This window comes from Gallus gallus, chromosome 6 (genome assembly GCF_016699485.2).
Source record: "Gallus gallus isolate bGalGal1 chromosome 6, bGalGal1.mat.broiler.GRCg7b, whole genome shotgun sequence".
Classification (NCBI taxonomy): domain Eukaryota; kingdom Metazoa; phylum Chordata; class Aves; order Galliformes; family Phasianidae; genus Gallus; species Gallus gallus.
Window position 1 is genome coordinate 32203783 of NC_052537.1, and position 18114 is coordinate 32221896.

Genomic DNA, 18114 nt, shown 5'->3' on the forward strand with positions numbered 1-18114 from the left:
ATTTATTGCCCCAACCGGAGCCGCCGTGAGGGCCGCCGCTCCGCCAGGGGGCGCCGTCGCCGCCCGCCCGCTCTCCCGCTGCGCCTGCGCGGGGCCGCTCCCTCAGGGAAGACGCGCCGGGGTGCGCGGCGGCGGCTGGGCCGCGGAACTGGGCTGGCGGCGATGGAGCGGGCGGACGGCGGGCGCGTGGTGCTGTGCGTGCTGTGCGGGCTGCCGGCCGCCGGCAAGTCCACGCTGGCCCGCGCTCTGCGCCGCCAGCTGCCGCTGCGCCAAGGCTGGGACTGCGCGCTGCTCGTTTACGACGACCTCATCCCCGAGGAGGCCTGGGGGCGGGGCGAGCCTCCGGACGGGGAGCCCCCATTGGTCAGTGCCGCTCTCCATCCCGCTTTCCCATTGGCCGCGTCGCTCGGCCGCCGTTGCCTGGCGACGAGGCGCAAACCCCGCCCCTCGCTCCGCCCCGCAGGACTCCGCGTGGAAGCGGCGGCGGCGGGAACTGCTGCGGCACCTGGAGCGCCTCCTGCGGGCGCTGCGCTCCCACCCCGCCCCGCCCGGCCCCGCCGCCGCCCCGCCCTCGTGGGGCCGCTTCCTGAGCTGCTGCGCCGAGCAGGGGCTGCTCCCGGGGCGGGGCGGCGGTCCCGGGACCCGCCCGCTGTGCCTCGTCCTGGATGACAACTTCTACTACCGCAGCATGCGACACGAGGTGTTCCAGCTGGCGCGCAAGTGTAATTCGTGCACCGCTCCTCCGGCTGCGCGCGGCCGGGCGTGGTGCCGAGCAGGGCGTCCTGCCTTGTGTCGGCCCGCGGCGGCGGGGCGGACGTTGGGGGATGGCAGAAGGGTTGGGGCTTCCCGGCAGGGCGGCCTTTGCCACCCGTCGACGCGTGCTGAGCGCTGATGGGGACCGAGCGGCGGTGTCAGCGCGGCGAGAGGGGGTGGTGCGTTCCGGCAGTGGCAGCGGGGCACAGGCTGTTGTTGGTCGCTGAGCTACATTGAAAAGTAGTGCTTTGTAGCCGAGAGTTTGCTCTGTCAAACGGTGTCATTGTGCCCTTTGCATCTGTTGTAGTTTCCACGGAAATAAACGGGAGGCATTACTTTTGGAACGAGCAGCGTAGCAGTGCTGCCCTCGGGATTGGGCTCCTTCCGTCTGCAGGGTCAGCATTCGTGCACGGCCTCGTCCAGACATCCGTCCATTGCATCCCTGCAGATTCCCTGGGCTTCTGCCAGCTCTTCCTGGAGTGCCCCCTGGAGCTGTGCCTGCAGAGGAACCGCCTGCGGGGCAGCCCTGTGCCCGAGGGGACCATCTGCCGCATGGCACAGCGGGTGGAGGTGCCGGAGCCTGAGAAGAACCCCTGGGAGCAGAACAGCCTCGTCCTGAGCAGCTCTGCGTGCGCCCCGGAGGAGCAGTGTGACAGTGGGCTGATGGAGGCTTTCCAGTGAGTTCTGTTTGTACATATGGGCAGCTGAAGCTTGTTGATATTTTGTATCGTTAAGTTCTTTACCAGGAGAGTGGTGAGGCGCTGGAACAGCTGCCCAGAGAGGCTGTGGATGCCCCGTCCGTGGGGGTGTTCAAGGCCAGGTTGGATGGGGCCCTGGGCAGCCTGGGCTGGTATTAGGTATGGAGGTTGGTGGCCCTGCATGTGACAGAGGGTTGGAGCTTCGTGATCCTTGGGGGTCTCTACCAATCCAAGCCATTCCATGATCTGATTTGCTGTGTAACGATTATCTCACCGACTGCCTCATAAATTTAACTGGAAATGGGGGTTTTCTGTCATGAGTTATCATCACAAAATGAAAGGTAAATTTCCACTGAGACTGTTGGATTAATGCACTTCTCTCTTCTTTGTTTTCTTAGTGTGCAGATAATTAATTTGCTGGGCGCTGCGTTGGAGAATCCTGTGAAGCAAAACGAGGAAAACACTGAGCAGAAGGTAGAGTGCTGTGTTGTAGAATCCATAGCTCTTTCAGGTGATAGGGAATTAATTTCTTCAGGAATTGTGCTCACAACACCACAGTGACAAAAATTCAAAGAGCTCTACTGCAGTTCTGGGTTGCAAAAGCACGCACACAAAGGCTGGTCCTATTTGAAACGTGTGTTTTTTATCACCTTATTAAGTGAAGCCACTGAACAACCTTTTATCATCCTGTTGTGCAAGTAGCAGCAGTGAAAAGAATGCCTTTTGGAGCTGACCCATCACACTGAGGGAAGTAATGCTCACTTCTTGATGTCATATATACGTGTCTGGCAGTCACTCTCTGCCTCGGAAGAAAAGGAGCAGATGTGCACTGTGCTGGGCACTGAGGTGGTGCTCACATTTCTCCCTGTTGGAGAATGAGTACTTCAGAGGCTGATCACAGTGTGAACGAATTCTTGTTTGTTTGCATGTTTCTCCCTGTCTTTTGGTCCTTTTGGATAGGAAGCAGATCGAGCCATCTGTGCAGCCAGCACTGTCCATCAAGCTGATCAGACATGCAGACGAATCATCTCTCAAACTATGAAGGAGGCAAAAGGTACGTGAAGCACAGCTGAGGTGGAGCACAGCCAGGGTGGTGTTAGCTGGCACCGCAAGGCTAACCTGTGGAATTCCCTTGGGGTAAACTGGAATCCCAACCCTGCAGCTGTGACCAAGGCAATATCTTTCAGAAGTCTTGCCAGAATTGCTGGACAACATGAGCCAAAGTTTGTAAATGTTAACTTCTACAATGAACATAAAGCGATAACTTGAATTTTCTTTAAGATAAGAACGTGCTCCCAAGTGAGATGAAAAGCCTGGCAGAAGAACTCAACAAACTCAAAGCAGAATTCTTGGAAGATTTGCGGCAAGGAAGTCACGTGGGAAACGAATCTGGCCAACAGAATCCCACCGTGGACCCTGCTGCCAGCGTGCTTTCTTCATTCCAACGTGAGGCAACCAATGTAGTTAATAAATACATTTTAAAATAATAACATAGAGAATGTTGGATTGTTTTGAAGAGTAAAGAGTTAAAAAGTTAAAAACATAACACTGTTTTAGCAGTACTGCTGAAAACATCTAAGAGTGACAGCTTCCTTCGCTGGAGGGCTCAGCCACCTCTAACTCCTGCCCCTGGATTATGGAACAGGGATGCTGGATAGCACAGTGGCCTGGGAGGGACGCCTGGAAGTCGTCAAGTCCCGCTTCCCTCTTGCAGTGGGACCACCATCAGGCTGGCCTGGCTTTCCCAGAACCTCATCCAGCTGAGGTTTTGAAGAGCACCTTGAACGGCAGCCTGCTCGGCTCTGTCCCAACAGGTAGCTGAGCATTTCCACAGCTCTTCTGTGCCTGAGAAGGTGTAAAAGCAAGAAGTGAGATGGCACTTAGCATGTGAAGTGATAGGTTGATAAAGAATGAACTGCAGCATCCATAGTCAGGGTATAATAGACATGTTCCATTCAAGTACTGTCTCAGTTTCCCAAGTCCAATTTTTAGGTCAGGCTCTGGCCTCTCTACAGCAACTCTGTAAAGGAAAAGATTTGAAACACCTTAAATTGAGATTCAGAGCTGCAGGCACACGTGAATGCAGGTAGGAGTAGCTTGGATGTCCAAAGGAACTTTAAAGTTGGTGCTGCCTTCAAAGCTGCTACAAATGATATTCATTGAGCTTCTGTGCATAGGGACAACCAGGTTAGGGTGATGAAAGGTTTGATCTCACCTTCCATACCTTACCTAAAGCACACCTGGGCACGAGCAGTTCACCAGCTGACCCACGTGCAATCAAAAGATAAATCGCTGTAAGGCTTAATTAGAAAGTATTATTTTATTCTTACCTTACAAAAGCAAAGCTCCACAACATGAACTACACTCTAGATATAGTCGAGTTATTTCAGAATTAACCCTGTCTTCTGAAAACATCCACTACACGGTAAAATTTAGTTTACAGTTCTAATGGATTTCATTTTTGCATACAAAATATGCTCTTTACATTGAAATACATATTATTAACAAAGCAGGTACTTAGAAGCACATACACAAAGATTGCTCAATGAAAAATGCTTCGGCAGGGTATACATTTTCCTGCACCCAAACATCCATTTGCTGTAGATTTTCAAAGAAGCTGAAAATTAATAGAAAACTTGCCAGTGAAGACTTCTAAATTACATTCCCATCGTCCAAAGAAAAAAAAAAAAAGCAAACAAGCAAACCCCCAAAACATCCTGGAACAGAAATACAACAGATCATTTTGCTAGGAAACAATGGCACACGTCCTTGAGTTTTATGTTAAAATGCCAGTTAAAGTTTTATGTCAAAATTAACTTTATCTAAGCATTGTATCTGTGGCAAACCAACTATTACTACTCTCTGTTAGCTGCTTTACAGTTGGTTTAAGTACTAACTGAGATAACCTACCAAGATCTTCACGCTCACTGGAATACTCCTTCTCAAGGTACTGAGTCTGTATTAAGAGTGCTAGAAATAATGCATGTTCAAATTATCAACAAATCTGTAAAATAATCTATCACAATAAAAACAAACAAGCAAACAAACAAAAAACCCCATTAACTTAATGTTTTGCAACTACAGAAGGTACCAGAGTCAAGGTATGGGGAAAAAAATAGATCAGCTCGTTCCCAAACTTCCCTGTGAATATGAGGTAAGATGCTTGTTACCACCTTACAATACAGAGGTTTGTTTTCATAAAGAAAAGCCAGTGCAGTGCAGCTCATGGAGAAGCCAATGTGGAAAGGCCCACTAACCAAGGTCTTGATCCCATGGTTCCTTAAGGGAATCCCTCACTGACTGACTGACTAAGGCCTGCTTGTGCATGGCAATTGTCAGGATCATCATCCATTTTCCAGTACTAATTCTGTTGTTTAAGTTATAGTAGACAGTATGTACAACAAAACCAAGAGGAAAATACACCTTCCAAGCCTACTCAGTAGTCAGAAGGAACTAGTTACAGTCAGGGAACTGTGTAGCACAACAGAACACACAGTATTACATAGGGCCCCTTTCAGTAAGGCCATGGAGGCTCCCTCTTCCTACCAGCTACTTCTCATAGTGACCTTACTGCTCTACCTAAAATGACACACAGGGGAATTATAGTTCAGAAATCATTGCATTAGACAGAAAGTCCACACTGCTTGTAGGCACTGCTGAAGAAAGTCGGAATGGATTCAAAACAATATAAAGAATGGAAGAACACAATCACAGCGATCCCTCTGGTATCAAAGACTGGAGCCACAAACCAAACTCAGCTGTTGTAGCCTATATAACTCACAGCTGTGAGGTATTCCTTACAGCAACGCAATCTGGGAAGTTTCCTTGCAGCTGCCAGAGCCTAGCAATGAAAGTCTGCAGCACAGATCAAAAGGTAAGAAAAAGGACTTCTACAAATTACTAACTGTGATAGTCTGTAATATTTGTGGTTCTAATATTGTATAGTTTAGCCACCTCTGGGTGTCACCTGGGTATTGTTCTTTGACTGGAAAGGCCATGTTATACAACCTGTACAGGAGCAATACCTTCCAAGTAGATTCCAGTTCAGTCAACTTCACCATAGCCTTTAAAATACAAAAGGACACGTGGGTGGATGGCTCCTGGTCCTCTGCATGCAGTTTATGCAAAGAGCTGTTGTTTTGCTTCTGAAAATAAATTGTAAATTATAAGGCGAGAAAGGGATGTTAGAGGATTATAATGAGTGCCATATGAGAAATGGAAATCATATTCTCAGTTATACCAACTCACTAAAATGCATATGAAGCCAAGCCCAAAACCAAAACAGTAGATAAATTAGATAAGTGTATTCAGTTCCTAAATTTCTAATTCATTCAAGTGAAAATCACCTCTGGTGCCAAAATTTTCAGGTTCTTTTTCCCTGCATATTCTTCTTAAACAGAAGTCCTTGTAAGCTTCAGCTCCCATGGCAATACAGATCTGAATAACCAAACAGTCGCTATTCAGATTGCAGACACTGATTTCCAGAACATGAACAAATTCTTCCTACCTTTAACAAAACAATTTCTGCCATATTTTGCTGATAGGAAAGGGGGAATACATTTAAGGGAGGCTTTAATTTGTCTCCAATAAGACAAACTAAGGTAAAAGTGCATGTCTAAGTACGGTAAAAGTAACGGTTCTCCAATTTTTGAAGCATTACAAATTCCTGTGTAACATATCAAGAGCTATTATTAGTTCTACTAGGATGTTTCATATAGGTTCCTATTAAAGTGCCTGTCCATTAGTCTAGGTGCTTCTAAAGTAACATGTAAAGGATTAAATAAACATGTGCAATGGACTTCACGTACATCTTTGTGTACGTATGCTATTCATCACAATGAATGAAATGTAGCCAGCCAGTGCTTCTTTGCCTGCCTACTACACGAATACTTAAAAATCCCAACAAAACAAACCCAGCCCCAACACAAACACACCCTCAGCTCTTCTCCGTACTTCCAGCACACCAAAGGGACAACAAATGTTGGGGATGGATGCCAGATGAACTGACCTCCATGTTAGCCAAGTTTACAATAAACGTGATTACACAGCTTTCAAACAGAAAGGCAACCTACCAGCTGTCTCTTGGCCCAAGATAAAACTGAGTATTATATAGTTTTAACTCACAAACCTCTTGTTTCTATTAGAACTTCCATCAGCCAGACAGAAGTCTAGTTGTGCAAATTTTAAAGATGTGTACAAACTGATTTAAGGCAGTTAACGCTGATCTGTGCTAGAACTACAAGAATTGCCTCCTTTTAACGTGGATACAATTTTGCTAGGAGTACTTTGCAGTTTCAAATAAGGTGTCACATTTATTCCTTCTTATTATAAGCAGTGAATGATTGGCTCTTAACTTTATTTCCCTACCAGAGTTTCACTCACGATAATCTTTTATATGTTAGTTTCATGGTGAATCTTAACAATAATAGTTAAATTAGTGTTTTGAGTTTGGGCTGTACTAAGCAAAAACATATTAATCTCATCAGATTAAAGTGAGCTTTAAACCAAATTCAATTTGTATGTGAAAGTTGCTTCTGTTTGTGTTTTAAGTTCAATAGTAGCTACGTTTTTAAGGATAAGTCTCCAAAGCAACCACTTCTGTCTCTGCAGTAATATTTCACAGTTTATGCTTAACATATTTTATCCTATCTACCAAATCTGATAATTGTATTCCACATGTCAGGACACTCTGTTTCTACATCTGTAATATTTATGGGGATTTTAAGAGCAAGCAACTGAAATTTAGCGACCAAAACATCTTTATAAATTCCAAGTCTTATAATACTTTCAGTGTGTTGATTTCTTTTTCTTCCCTCCTTTTAAAGGCTACATATAAAACAACCACCACATCTTATACAAAATTTCCCTGGCAAGTTTCATGACAACATAGAAAGAAATTTGCCTCCTTTGTCCAATAATTATGGGAATGTGCAAGCTTTCCTTCAGGAAGTATGAAAAATATATTGCAATATGTTAAAAAACTAAATGAAAGCATGTTCTCAGTGTTGGCTATGTTGACCTCTCGCAAAATGGCAAGCAAAGTCATACTTATTTTTACACTTGCACCCACATATGTTGCACTGAAAAGGATTCTCAAACCCATGACATCCCATGTGAATGGTATAAAGGATATTGTCCGCAAAATACATGTCACAGTGCTGGCAGTGATGCAGAAGTTGGGGGTCCTGAACAGGAAGGGTAGGAGCTGGAGTGCTTGGCTGACTGTTACTTATGCTGGGAGTACTGGTGTGGGCGCTGCGGTCGCTGCTTGGCCCCGCCACCGGGCTGTAGTTCCTTTGGTTGTGTGCAGGCCGAGGATCTGGGCTGGTTGGAGATGAACTCTGAGCAATACTTGCTGACACAGAGGAAACTACAGCAGGTGTAGCAGGCTGCTGCATCATGAAAGGCTTTTCATCTTGGCAGGTAACAACATCAGGAGAGCATCCTCTCTCATTTTGGTTTTCAGGTGGCAAGCTAGATAATTGTCCAGCTAACGTAGATAGCTGGTTTAAAGGATTATCAACCATGAGATCTTGTGGATCTCTTGGCAACCCACTGGTCTGGGATGACTTAGTCATGCTCTCATAAGCTTCAGTCTGGATATTTGGGATTTCATGAGTGAAATCATTAAGATAGTCTGGTTTGTGAACCACCATAGAAGGTGGACTCAAATTAATTAACGCTCTTCTGCTGTACCCCAAGTTGCTGGTCTTCTTCTGCAGAACCCCCCACATTTTCTTGCTACTTAGGGAAGACCTCGTACCCTTGATAGGCACCATTTTATGTTTACGCCTCCGGTGGTGAGATAAGTTGCTTCTGTCACTGCAGCGGAAGGAGCACAATTCACATTTGTATGGTTTTTCACCAGTATGTGATCGCATGTGAGCTTCCAGATGACGTTCGTAAGCGGATGCAAAGGGACACAAATGGCATCTGTGTGGCTTCTCACCTGGAAAATTAAAATAGATACTATGGCATCTCACAGAAAAAGCCTTTCATGGAAATAGCTAACTGTGTGCTGCTCATCGAATTGCTCGAGTTCAGCTTCAGAGTTGTTGCCAGTCTTGAGATTAGCTGGGTATTTGGTGGAATAGTGGAGTAAAGTTAGACATGTCTGCCTCTCCTAAGTGAGTGAGCATCAGAAAAAATGTGAGCACAACTAACATAGTCAATAACCTAAGAATTGCAGCAGTGATGCCAAGGACTGAATGCCATGATGTCTGTGTGGTACTCCTGTGGCTAAAGAGTTACTGAAGAAAACTAAAGCCAGCTAACCACCAGGCAACTGCTCTCTCAGGCATGGTAGGCAGGTACTGTCCTTTCTGATAGCTTCAACTTCATTCTTCTACTAGATGACATTTCCCACTAACGCTTCTGTAAGTAATTAAAAAGTTTTCAAACACAATTCTTGAAAGCTTTCAAACAATTCCATACGTTACCTTTGTAACATCATACTTTGGGTTCTTAATCTTCCTTTCTCAGATTGATATATTTTATGAGTTTTTAGATTCCATGTGTGGATAGTTAGAAATGCCTTTGGTGTGATTTGATGCATGTCCGGGTGCTGACATGCCACATCATCTTACCTTCCTACCTAGAATGATACACCAATTTCTAAACTGCTGCTGAGCAACTTCTCTTGCAAAATGTGACAAAGTGCAAAACAGAAGAGCGTGATCCTTCTCTTCAGCCTTTAAGTTTCTCTTGAAAACAGGCCAACAGAACTGCTTTGTGGCTTTCAAAATCCACTATCTACAACAACAAAAGCCAGATGTCTGAATGCAGTGAGGGCCACTAATATTGTGCAAGCACTGCACAGGACCCACAAGGTGTCACATGACTAATACATAGTCACAGAGCCCCTCCCATGACAAAGTCAATGCAGTTCTTATTTCACTCTAAACTGGTGACACAGAAAAAGATCTGCATGTCCTGTTGAAAGCCCGTAAACACAGCACAGCCAGTGAACCACTAACAGCACTGCTATTAAGAACCAGCATGAATTTAATTCAGAGTAAATTACACTTAATAATAGTTGTATGGTCGTGCCTGTGCCATAACTGCTTTGGTAGATAGCTTCCTGCACTTGCACATTATCCAGGACGCATCACCTGTTTATTTACATCTCTCTGAGCTACAGGTCAGCTCCCAGTTCTCTACTGTAATGCTGGTTCACTCACTCTGGGCTTGCATAGTCCATGCAATCCATGTCTTAGCCCTTTGCCACGCTTCCTCCCCATGCTTCTGATCAACTTGCCTTTAAGTAGGACAGTTTCCTTGATCAATTGAGTCATGCATTTACTCTCCAATTCTGGCAACGCTTGCAAATGCACTGAGAACGGTCATCCTACACATTAAGTTCTGCTCTTCCAGCATTTCCCGAAACTTGAAGTCAGAGCAAAGATTTTATTTGTAACAAAGAAGGCATACAAAGAACTGATGCTTTTATGTCTTGTTTGTCCTTCTTACCAACCTGAAGTTCAGGTCTGGGATGATGCTGACAATATTACATGCTACAGCCATGAGAAACAAGTCCAAATGTTAGCCAAGGCACAAACCCTAAGTGTCATGCTTCTCCTCAGAGAGGACCTTCCTTTTAACAGGTGTTACATAGACCACAGAAGGCTTGGTTTTGAATAATTACCACTGGGTTAGAAATTTTGATGACATTTCTCAGCACTTCAGCTTTCAATTGGAATTCTTCTTGTTTTTGTAAACTACAGCTGTGCTAAAAAGGTCATAATCTATAGCAGGTATTGTTTTGCTAGCTCAAGCCACCAAGTGACTTCTGCTCCATAAAGCAGCAGCGGGATAAGGCATTTGGAGAACACAGAAGACCTTTAAAGATCTAGGAGTATAGAAGAACACAGACAGCTTTCTATAGTAAGGGGAGGGATACTGACACTGTACCGTTACCCACGTTCTCACACCTCAAGAAGTAATGCTCCATTTTTGCTTTCTGGTACAACAAAGATTTATGACATTTGATATTAGTAACAATACATTGTTTCAGCCATTCTGTTTGAGGCTCCCCATGCACACAAAGCCAAAGACATCGGAGGAATCAGCAAACACAATACCAACAATAACAGAAAAAAGCAGGTTTATCTCTGTGTAACTCAAAGGAATATCACACTGCTTGAAGATGACAGCTGCTCATATGCAAAACATAACACTGAGTTAACATCGCAGTGCCTTACTGTGAAGTACTGTAGAATATTTCATACCTGTATGAATTCTGATATGTTCTATCAGCCTGGCTGTTCCTTTGCTGGCATAGTTGCAGTAGCGACACTTCAGTTTTCCATCAAATGTCCTTTCAAATCCATCCACTAACATTCCTGAGTTTTCATCCAGTGAAACTTCAACAGAAGGATGATCCAGCCCATTCTGATCACCTTCAGTCCCAGCTGTGAATAATGCAACAGAAGTTTCAATAGACATTCGCTGCGATAACAGCTATTGTGCTGTGAGAATATGCCAAATATCTCTGCTTCCATATGCTCTTGCTCATCAAACACACAGAACTATCAGAACAAACCCTAATAAAGATAAGGGTACACATACATCCTCTGTGATGTAAAAACCACTACTAGAAGTGCTTCCACATAACGGTAGTAGCATGCATAATTATCCAGAATGTAGACTGTGCCTTTATTCCTCAAAATCCAAAATGTTGATAGAACTGAAGTTGGCTTACCTCCCTGAAGAGTCTCTGCTTCCTTGTCTCCACTAACAGATCCAGAAATCATATTCACATGGTGAGTCTGCTGTGTAAGATATTCCTGAAAATCTTTTACAAAGTCCAAAGGTTCTGGCTTCTTTTCACCCATATTCCCTCTTTAAGTTTACAACCTCTTGTGCCTAGAAGGAAAAATATGTTCAAAAACTGCATTTAAAAGCATTCATAAAACCAAGTTTTTTATAGTGAGGAACTACTTTTATCGTATATCATTGTCTGAAAACATAAATTGAAAACCATAATTTCAGGATCTTAATAATCAAGACCATTAAATAAGTATTAGTGTGAAAATAATCTGCAGAAATAGGAACATAAGGACTACATAAGAGCAGATAAAATGACACAATCAAAATCCTCAAGAGACTGCAGGTCCCAGCTCAGTGACACAAGCAACCCCCACCCCGACCTACCTCGGTTCCCCAGGTGCCTCTGTGTAATAGGTTTGAGGGCCCGGAACATGAGGGAGAGGTGAGTGAAAATGTGGTGGGAGGTCTACCTGCAAAGTTGTCTAGGGTGAGGCAGTCAACTCCACACCACAAGACTGCCTCCTCCAGGAAGGAAAGAAGGGTGATGGTCGTAGACAACTCCCTTATGAGAGGAAGGGAGTGCCCTACATGTTGGCCTGACCCTACCCACAGGGAGGTGTGCTCCCTGAGGCTGAGGTCAGGGATATTTCTAGAGAACTCCCCAGTATGATCCACCCCTCTGATTATTACCCTTCATTAACCGTTCAGGCCAGCAGTGATGAGGCCACTGGCAGAAGCCTAAGGATTATCAAAAATGATTTCAAAGGACTGATTTCGTTCTATGAAAGATGGCCTGCTTAGTGGATGAACGTAAGGCTGTCTGTGTGGTCTACCTGGACTTCAGTAAAGCCTTTGACACTGTCCCCCACAACATCCTCATGGAGAAGTGGTTTGGATGGGCGTATGCTCTGCTGGGTGAAACCCTGGCCAGATGGCCAGCCCCAGAGAGTTGTGGTCAATGGAGTTAAATCCAGTTGGCGGCCGGTCATGAGCGGTGTCCCCCAGGGCTCGGTACTGGAGCCACTTCTATTCAACATCTTTATTAACGATCTTGATGAGGGGATTGAGTGCACCCTCAGTAAGGTTGCAGATGACACCAAGTTGGGAGGGAGCGTTGATCTGCCAGAGGGGAGAAAGGTACTACAAAGGGACCTGGATAGACTGAATCAATGGGCCAAGGTTAACTGTATGAATTTCAATAGGGCCAAGTGTGGGGTCCTGCATTTTGGTCACAATAACCCCAGGCAACCCTACAGACTTGGGGAGGAGTGGCTGGAAAGCTGCCTGATGGAAAGGGACCTTGGTGTACTGACGGACAGGAGGCTGAATATGAGCCAGCAGTGTGCCCAGGTGGCCGAGAAGGCCAAAGACATCCTGGCTTGTATCAGGAATGATGTAGTGAGCAGGACTAGGGAAGTCATCCTGCCCCTGTACTTGGCACTGGTAAGGCCGCACCTCAAGTACTGTACCCAGTTTTGGGCACCTCAGTACAGAAAGGACATTGAGGTGCTGGAGCAGGTCCAAAGAAGGGCAACAAGGCTTGTGAAGGGCTTGGAGAATGAGCCCTATGAGGAGCAACTGAAGGAACTGGGGCTGTTTAGTCTGGGGAAAAAGAGGCTGGGGGGAGACCTTATTGCTCTCTTCCAGTACCTGAAGGGTGATTACAGCGAGAGAGCGGCTGGTCTCTTCTCACTGGTGACAGGTGACAGGACGAGGGGAAATGGCCTCAAATTGAGCCAGGGTAAGTTTAGGTTGAAGAAACTTCTTTACTGAAAGGGTTGTTAAGCACTGGAATAGGCCCCTCTGGGAGGTGGTTGAGTCACCATTCCTGGATGTGTTTAAAAACCGCTTGGATGTGGTGCTCAGGGACGTGATTTAGCAGAGGGTTGTTAGTTAGGGTAGTACGGTTAGGTTGCGGTTGGACTTGATGAGCTTTAAGGTCTTTTCCAACCTGAGCAATTCTATGATTCCATGACTCTATGGGGTGGTTTATTCAGCACCTGGCCTGATGGCTGCTGATGGGTCTCACCTGTCTCAAAGGGGGAAATGGATCCTTGCCCAGGATCTAGCAGGGCTTGTAGAGAGGGCTTTAAACTAGATATGAAGGGGGAAGGGATTAAAACCAGGCCTGCTAGAGATGAGCCTAGGGGAGCAATAATGGGATTAGGGGTGAGGCAAGGGGCTCAGCTGAAGTGCATCTACACCAGTGCACGCAGCATAGGCAACAAGCAGGAGGAGCTGGAAGCCACTGTGCAGCAGGCAAACTATGCCTTAGTTGCCATCACAGAAACATGGTGGGATTGCTCCCATGACTGGAGTGCTGCAATGGATGGCTACAAGCCCTTCAGAAAGGAAATGCAAGGAAAGAGGTGTGGTGGCGTGGCTCTCTATGTTAGAGAATGTTTTGATGTTATTGAGCTTGTGGATGGGGATGATAACGTTAAATCCCTATGGGTAAGGATCAGGGGAAGGACTGACAAGGCAGACATCCTGGTGGGGGTCTTTTATAGACCGCCTAACCAGGATGAAGAGACAGATGAGGTGTTCTATGAGCAGCTGGCAGAAGTTGTGTGATCACCAGCCTTTGTTCTCATGGGGGACTTCAACTTCCCTGATCTATGCTGGGAATACAACACAGCACAGAAGAAGCAGTCTATTAAGTTTTTAGAGCGTATGGAAAATAACTTCCTTCTGCAGCTGGTGAGAGAGCCCATTGGGGGACGTGCCCCACTAGACCTGCTGTTCACAGAGAAGGTCTGGTAGGAGATGTGGAGGGTGGGAGCTGTCTTGGACAGAGTGACCATGAAATGGTAGAGTTCTCAATTCTTGGTGGAGCCACGGGAGGGGACAGCAAAACTGCTACCTTGGGCTTCCAGGGGGAAGATTTTGAATAGTTCAGGAGAGTAGTACAGAGGGTCCCTTGGGATTCAGTCTTGGGGAGTAAAGGGGTTCAGGAAGGCTAGTCACTCCTCAAGAAAGAAGTCTTAAAGGCGCAGGAACAGGCTATCCCCCTGAGCCACAAGATGAGCCAGCGGGGAAGAAGACTGGAGTGGATGAACAAGGAGCTTTTCCTGAGGCTCCAAGAGAAAAAGAGAATCTGCCTCCTGTGGAAGAAGGGAGAAGCTGGCAGCCCATGGCCTGACAGGTACACTCTTGGCTGGGTAAGGAGCTGGTTGGAGAGCTGGGCCCAGAGAGTGGTGGTGAATGGCGTTAAATCCAGCTGGTGACTGGTCACGAGTGGTATTCTGCAGGGGTCAGTGCTGAGGCCTGTCCTCTTTACTATCTTTATTGATGACCTGGATGAGGGCACTGAGTGCACCCTCAGTAAGTTTGCAGATGACACCAACTTGGCAGAGTGCTGATCTGCCTGGGGGTAGCAAAGCCCTACAGATGGATCTGGACATGCTGGATCACTGAGCTGAAGCTAATGGGATGAGGCTCAAGACAAAGTGCCAGGTCCTGCACTTTGGCCACCACAACCCAAGGCAATCCTACAGGCTTGGGGCAGAGTGGCTGGAAGACTGTGTAGAGAACATGGACTTGGGGGTACTGGTTGATGTTTGGCTGAACATGAGCCAGCAGTGTGCCCAGGTGTCTAAGAAGGTCCATGGCATCCTGGCTTGTATCAGAAATAGTGTTGCCAGCAGGAGCAGGAAAGTAATTGTCCCTCTGTACTCAGCACTGGTGAGGCCACACCTCAAGTACTGTGCTCAGTTTTGGACCCCTCACTTAAAGAAAGATATTGAGGCTCTGGAGAGTAGAGCAACTAAGCTGTGAGGGGCCTAGAGCACAGACCTTATTAGGAGTGGCTGAGGGAACTGGGGTTGTTCAGCCTGTAGAAGAGCAGGCTCAGGGGAGACCTCATCACTCTCTATAACTTCCTGAAGGGAGGTTGTAGTGAGCTGGAGGTCGGCCTCTTCTCTTGTGTAATTAGTGATAGAACTAGAGGGAACAGCCTCAAGTTGCACCAGGGGAGGTTCAGGCTGGATGTTAGGAAATACTGCTTTTCTGAAAGAGTGGTCAGGTGCTGGAATGGGCTGCCCAGGGAGGTGGTGGAGTCACCAACCCTGGAGGTGTTCAAGGAATGTTCAGATGTGGTACTGAGGGATGTGGTTTAGTGAGAACTATTGGTGATGAGTGGATGGTAGGACTGGATGATCTTGTGGGTCTTTACCAACCTTGGTGATTCTACAATTCTATGCTCAATTTGCCTTTTTTTTTTTTTTTAATGGATTGTACTTGAACTTTAGCTTCCTATTGAATAGGGAGCATGCCCAAAAATGTACTCCCATTACGCCAGACAAAGCAAAGAGCAGAGATACCCTACCTCCATGAAAGGGAAAAAAAAAATAAAGAGGAGAAATCTTACTAATCTCCATGAGTTGTAAGAAGGAAACTTGAAAAAATCATATGTTTCGGAGGACAAGTTCTAATATTCTAGTGCTATACATTTTATTAGAATTCAACATTGCCAGTAAAAGCATTTCAAAGTTTCATCTGCTCCACCTATTTCACCAGAAGACAATTCCATGTACCTGATAGTTTGAATATTGTTTCCAGTGAAGAAATGGTTCCAAAGAAACCAGAGATAGATAATTCTGCTATAGCATCTGTTTTGCTGTCTCACGCTGGGGAATGACTATAGAATTAGCAAGGACAGAAAAAAGTCTTGGAGAAAGTAGTGTTTCTTTCATCCCAAAATCTTAGCTTCCTGTTGTGCAGTGGTCTTAATCCACTTAATTATTATGCATTGAAATAATAAAAATATTCACCGGAAGTCACTTGTCAGGCTTTTTTTTCTGGGACTGTAAATGACAAACCTTTAAAGTCTTAATTTGCAATGAATTTGTGAATACAGAAGTCAGGCTCAAGTGGAAAGAGGAAAATGGGCCTGTCATGTTACTATTCCTACAGATTATAATCAACATCATTTACTGTGCTACTTCTCCCATAAGAACATCTTTGTTTTCCAATAGTTACTACACAGAACATGAGGTAAGCTATGAAAACTCAAGTTATGAATTCAAAACCATATTCAACAACAAACATTCTCCTGCCTTTTTGTATTTGCAAGCATTAATTCACTTTTTGTATCCACATCACACCTACGTAACCTAAAGTACCGTTGTCATTAGCACTGTTCAATTAGTTTTGACTACATTGTTACATATCCATTTTGCATACCCTTTTCTTTTGACGTCACCAGTCTGATGTAAGCTTAGGTCAATTTGTGTTCCATTTGTTGGTGTCTCCTGTAATGAGGGGAAAAAAAAAAAAAAAAAGGACATCAAGATATGAATTATAGATATGAGAGGGGTACACAGGACAATGTAGCACAGTGATGACCAGGCTTCCTTCTAGCAAGTTAAGAAATTAGACTGGGAGAATATAATGTTTTGGGGGGTTGCCCTTTCTCTATGTCACAAATTCAATTTGCAGATGCCCACCATTCTTCTTCATTTTAGCATAGGTAAATTGCCACAATGTGACAACAAACTTCTACATCCATTTGCACAAAAGAACCTTCTCTGACTGTTTTACAGCAGATACACGCCTTACAGCTCTCCTTTCCAAGAAAGAATGATGGTAGACCACACTGCTGCAAACTGGTAAATGCAATTTTAGTTATTAGAACCTGAGCACAGCAGCTCACATTTCATGTACTCAAATGAGCTGAGTGCATCGGGGACTCTCTCAGCTCTCCCTGTAAAGGTTTCCGAGGGCAACCTCACCTCCTATAGCTCTGAGCAGAACACGGATTACTGGCTTGCTACACAGTTGCTTCATGTATCAATCGTTAGTGCTACATGCTAGGCTTATGGTAGACAAAGCGCTGTAGGACATGAATCCTCCTACCCACACCTGTGTCCTAGTCTCTAGATGCTGAGTTTTCATCCAAGCACAATACGCTTCACTGGAAGGCATAGAATCTTAGAGTTATTTCAGTCAGAAGGGACCTCTAAAGGCCATCGGGCCCAACCCTTGCAGCTCACAGGGACACCCACAGCTCCATCAGGTGCTCAGATCCCCCCCCCTGACCTTGGGTGCCTGCAGGGCCGGGGCACCACCAGCTCTCTGGGCAGCCCATGCAGTGCCTCGCCAACCTTCTCGCAAACAACACTTCCCTCATATCCAGTCTGAACCTCCCCTTCTTTAGCCTGACACCATTTCCCCTAGGGGTGCTGCAGCAGACCTGCTGTCTGTCTGTCTGTCTGGCACAGCCCGGCAGGCCGCTCCCAGCTCTCCCCCAGCCCTCCGTTCCCCAGCTGACAGCCCCGGCTCCCCCGGCAGCATTCTGCCACAGGACTCTGCTATGAGAAACCATTCAGACGCCGCAAAATCACCAGTAGATTATATTTAGTAAAAAACCACCACATCATACTTCAGGAATTGTGGCTGTAGGAGAACAGCGTGACAGGACTAACAGCGCTCATCCGCGTCCCATTTACTTTTAAGGAATCAGAAAGGGGGGGAATAAAAGGGGGGGGGTGTGGCAGAAGAGCCGCCTGTCACAACCTCATCTTCTCCGGTATAAAAAGAACGGAGGCGGAAGGCCCCGAGCCGGCGGCTCCCGCTGTCCGCAGCGTACGGCTCTGTCCCCCCAGCACCGCCGTCTCAGCGCCAACCGGCCCGGGACGGCGGCACGGCCGCGGCGCGTCCGCGCAACCGCCGCCTCCGCGAGGTGGCTGCGCTGCCTCACCCCTCCGCCTGCCCCTCAGCGCGCAGCCCGGCCCCAGCGCTCGACGAGCAGCCCGGCGGGCGCCCGCCACACGGCCGCGGAGCTGGCAGCCCCCACTCACCGCCGCCGCCCCGCGCCACGGCCGCCCCCTTCCGCCGCCGCCGCCATGTTTGTTGTGCCGCCCGGCGCCCCCCCGTGCCGCACGAAGTCTCGCGA

At 46.5% G+C, this 18114-nt stretch overlaps 2 protein-coding genes across 7 annotated transcripts; one reads left to right on the forward strand and one right to left on the reverse strand.

Moving 5' to 3' along the window:
* The first annotated feature begins 99 nt into the window (after window positions 1-99).
* On the forward strand, window positions 100-5137 carry PSTK (phosphoseryl-tRNA kinase). Of its 4 annotated transcripts, none has more exons than XM_040702925.2 (7): window positions 100-363; window positions 464-722; window positions 1061-1430; window positions 1850-1925; window positions 2412-2505; window positions 2733-2897; window positions 3009-5137. In XM_040702925.2, exons 1-7 carry the CDS (start codon window positions 163-165, stop codon window positions 3107-3109), a joined length of 1266 nt encoding a protein of 421 aa, XP_040558859.1. In that variant the 5' UTR covers window positions 100-162; the 3' UTR covers window positions 3110-5137. The 4 variants fall into 4 exon arrangements, with proteins under 4 accessions (XP_040558859.1, XP_040558860.1, XP_040558861.1 ...); XM_040702926.2 differs by having other exon boundaries at window positions 3012-5137; XM_040702927.2 differs by having other exon boundaries at window positions 1202-1430.
* Window positions 3753-18073, reverse strand: IKZF5 (IKAROS family zinc finger 5). 3 transcript variants are annotated; one of them, NM_001031595.2, is made up of 5 exons: window positions 18020-18073; window positions 16404-16471; window positions 11152-11315; window positions 10679-10861; window positions 3753-8400 (listed from the first exon to the last, which is right to left on the reverse strand). In NM_001031595.2, exons 3-5 carry the CDS (start codon window positions 11282-11284, stop codon window positions 7451-7453), a joined length of 1266 nt encoding a protein of 421 aa, NP_001026766.1. In that variant the 5' UTR covers window positions 11285-11315; window positions 16404-16471; window positions 18020-18073; the 3' UTR covers window positions 3753-7450. The 3 variants fall into 3 exon arrangements, with proteins under 3 accessions (NP_001026766.1, XP_040558424.1, XP_046798927.1); XM_040702490.2 differs by having other exon boundaries at window positions 17736-18073; XM_046942971.1 differs by lacking the exon at window positions 18020-18073 and adding an exon at window positions 17602-17842.
* Between the last annotated feature and the right edge of the window lie 41 nt (window positions 18074-18114).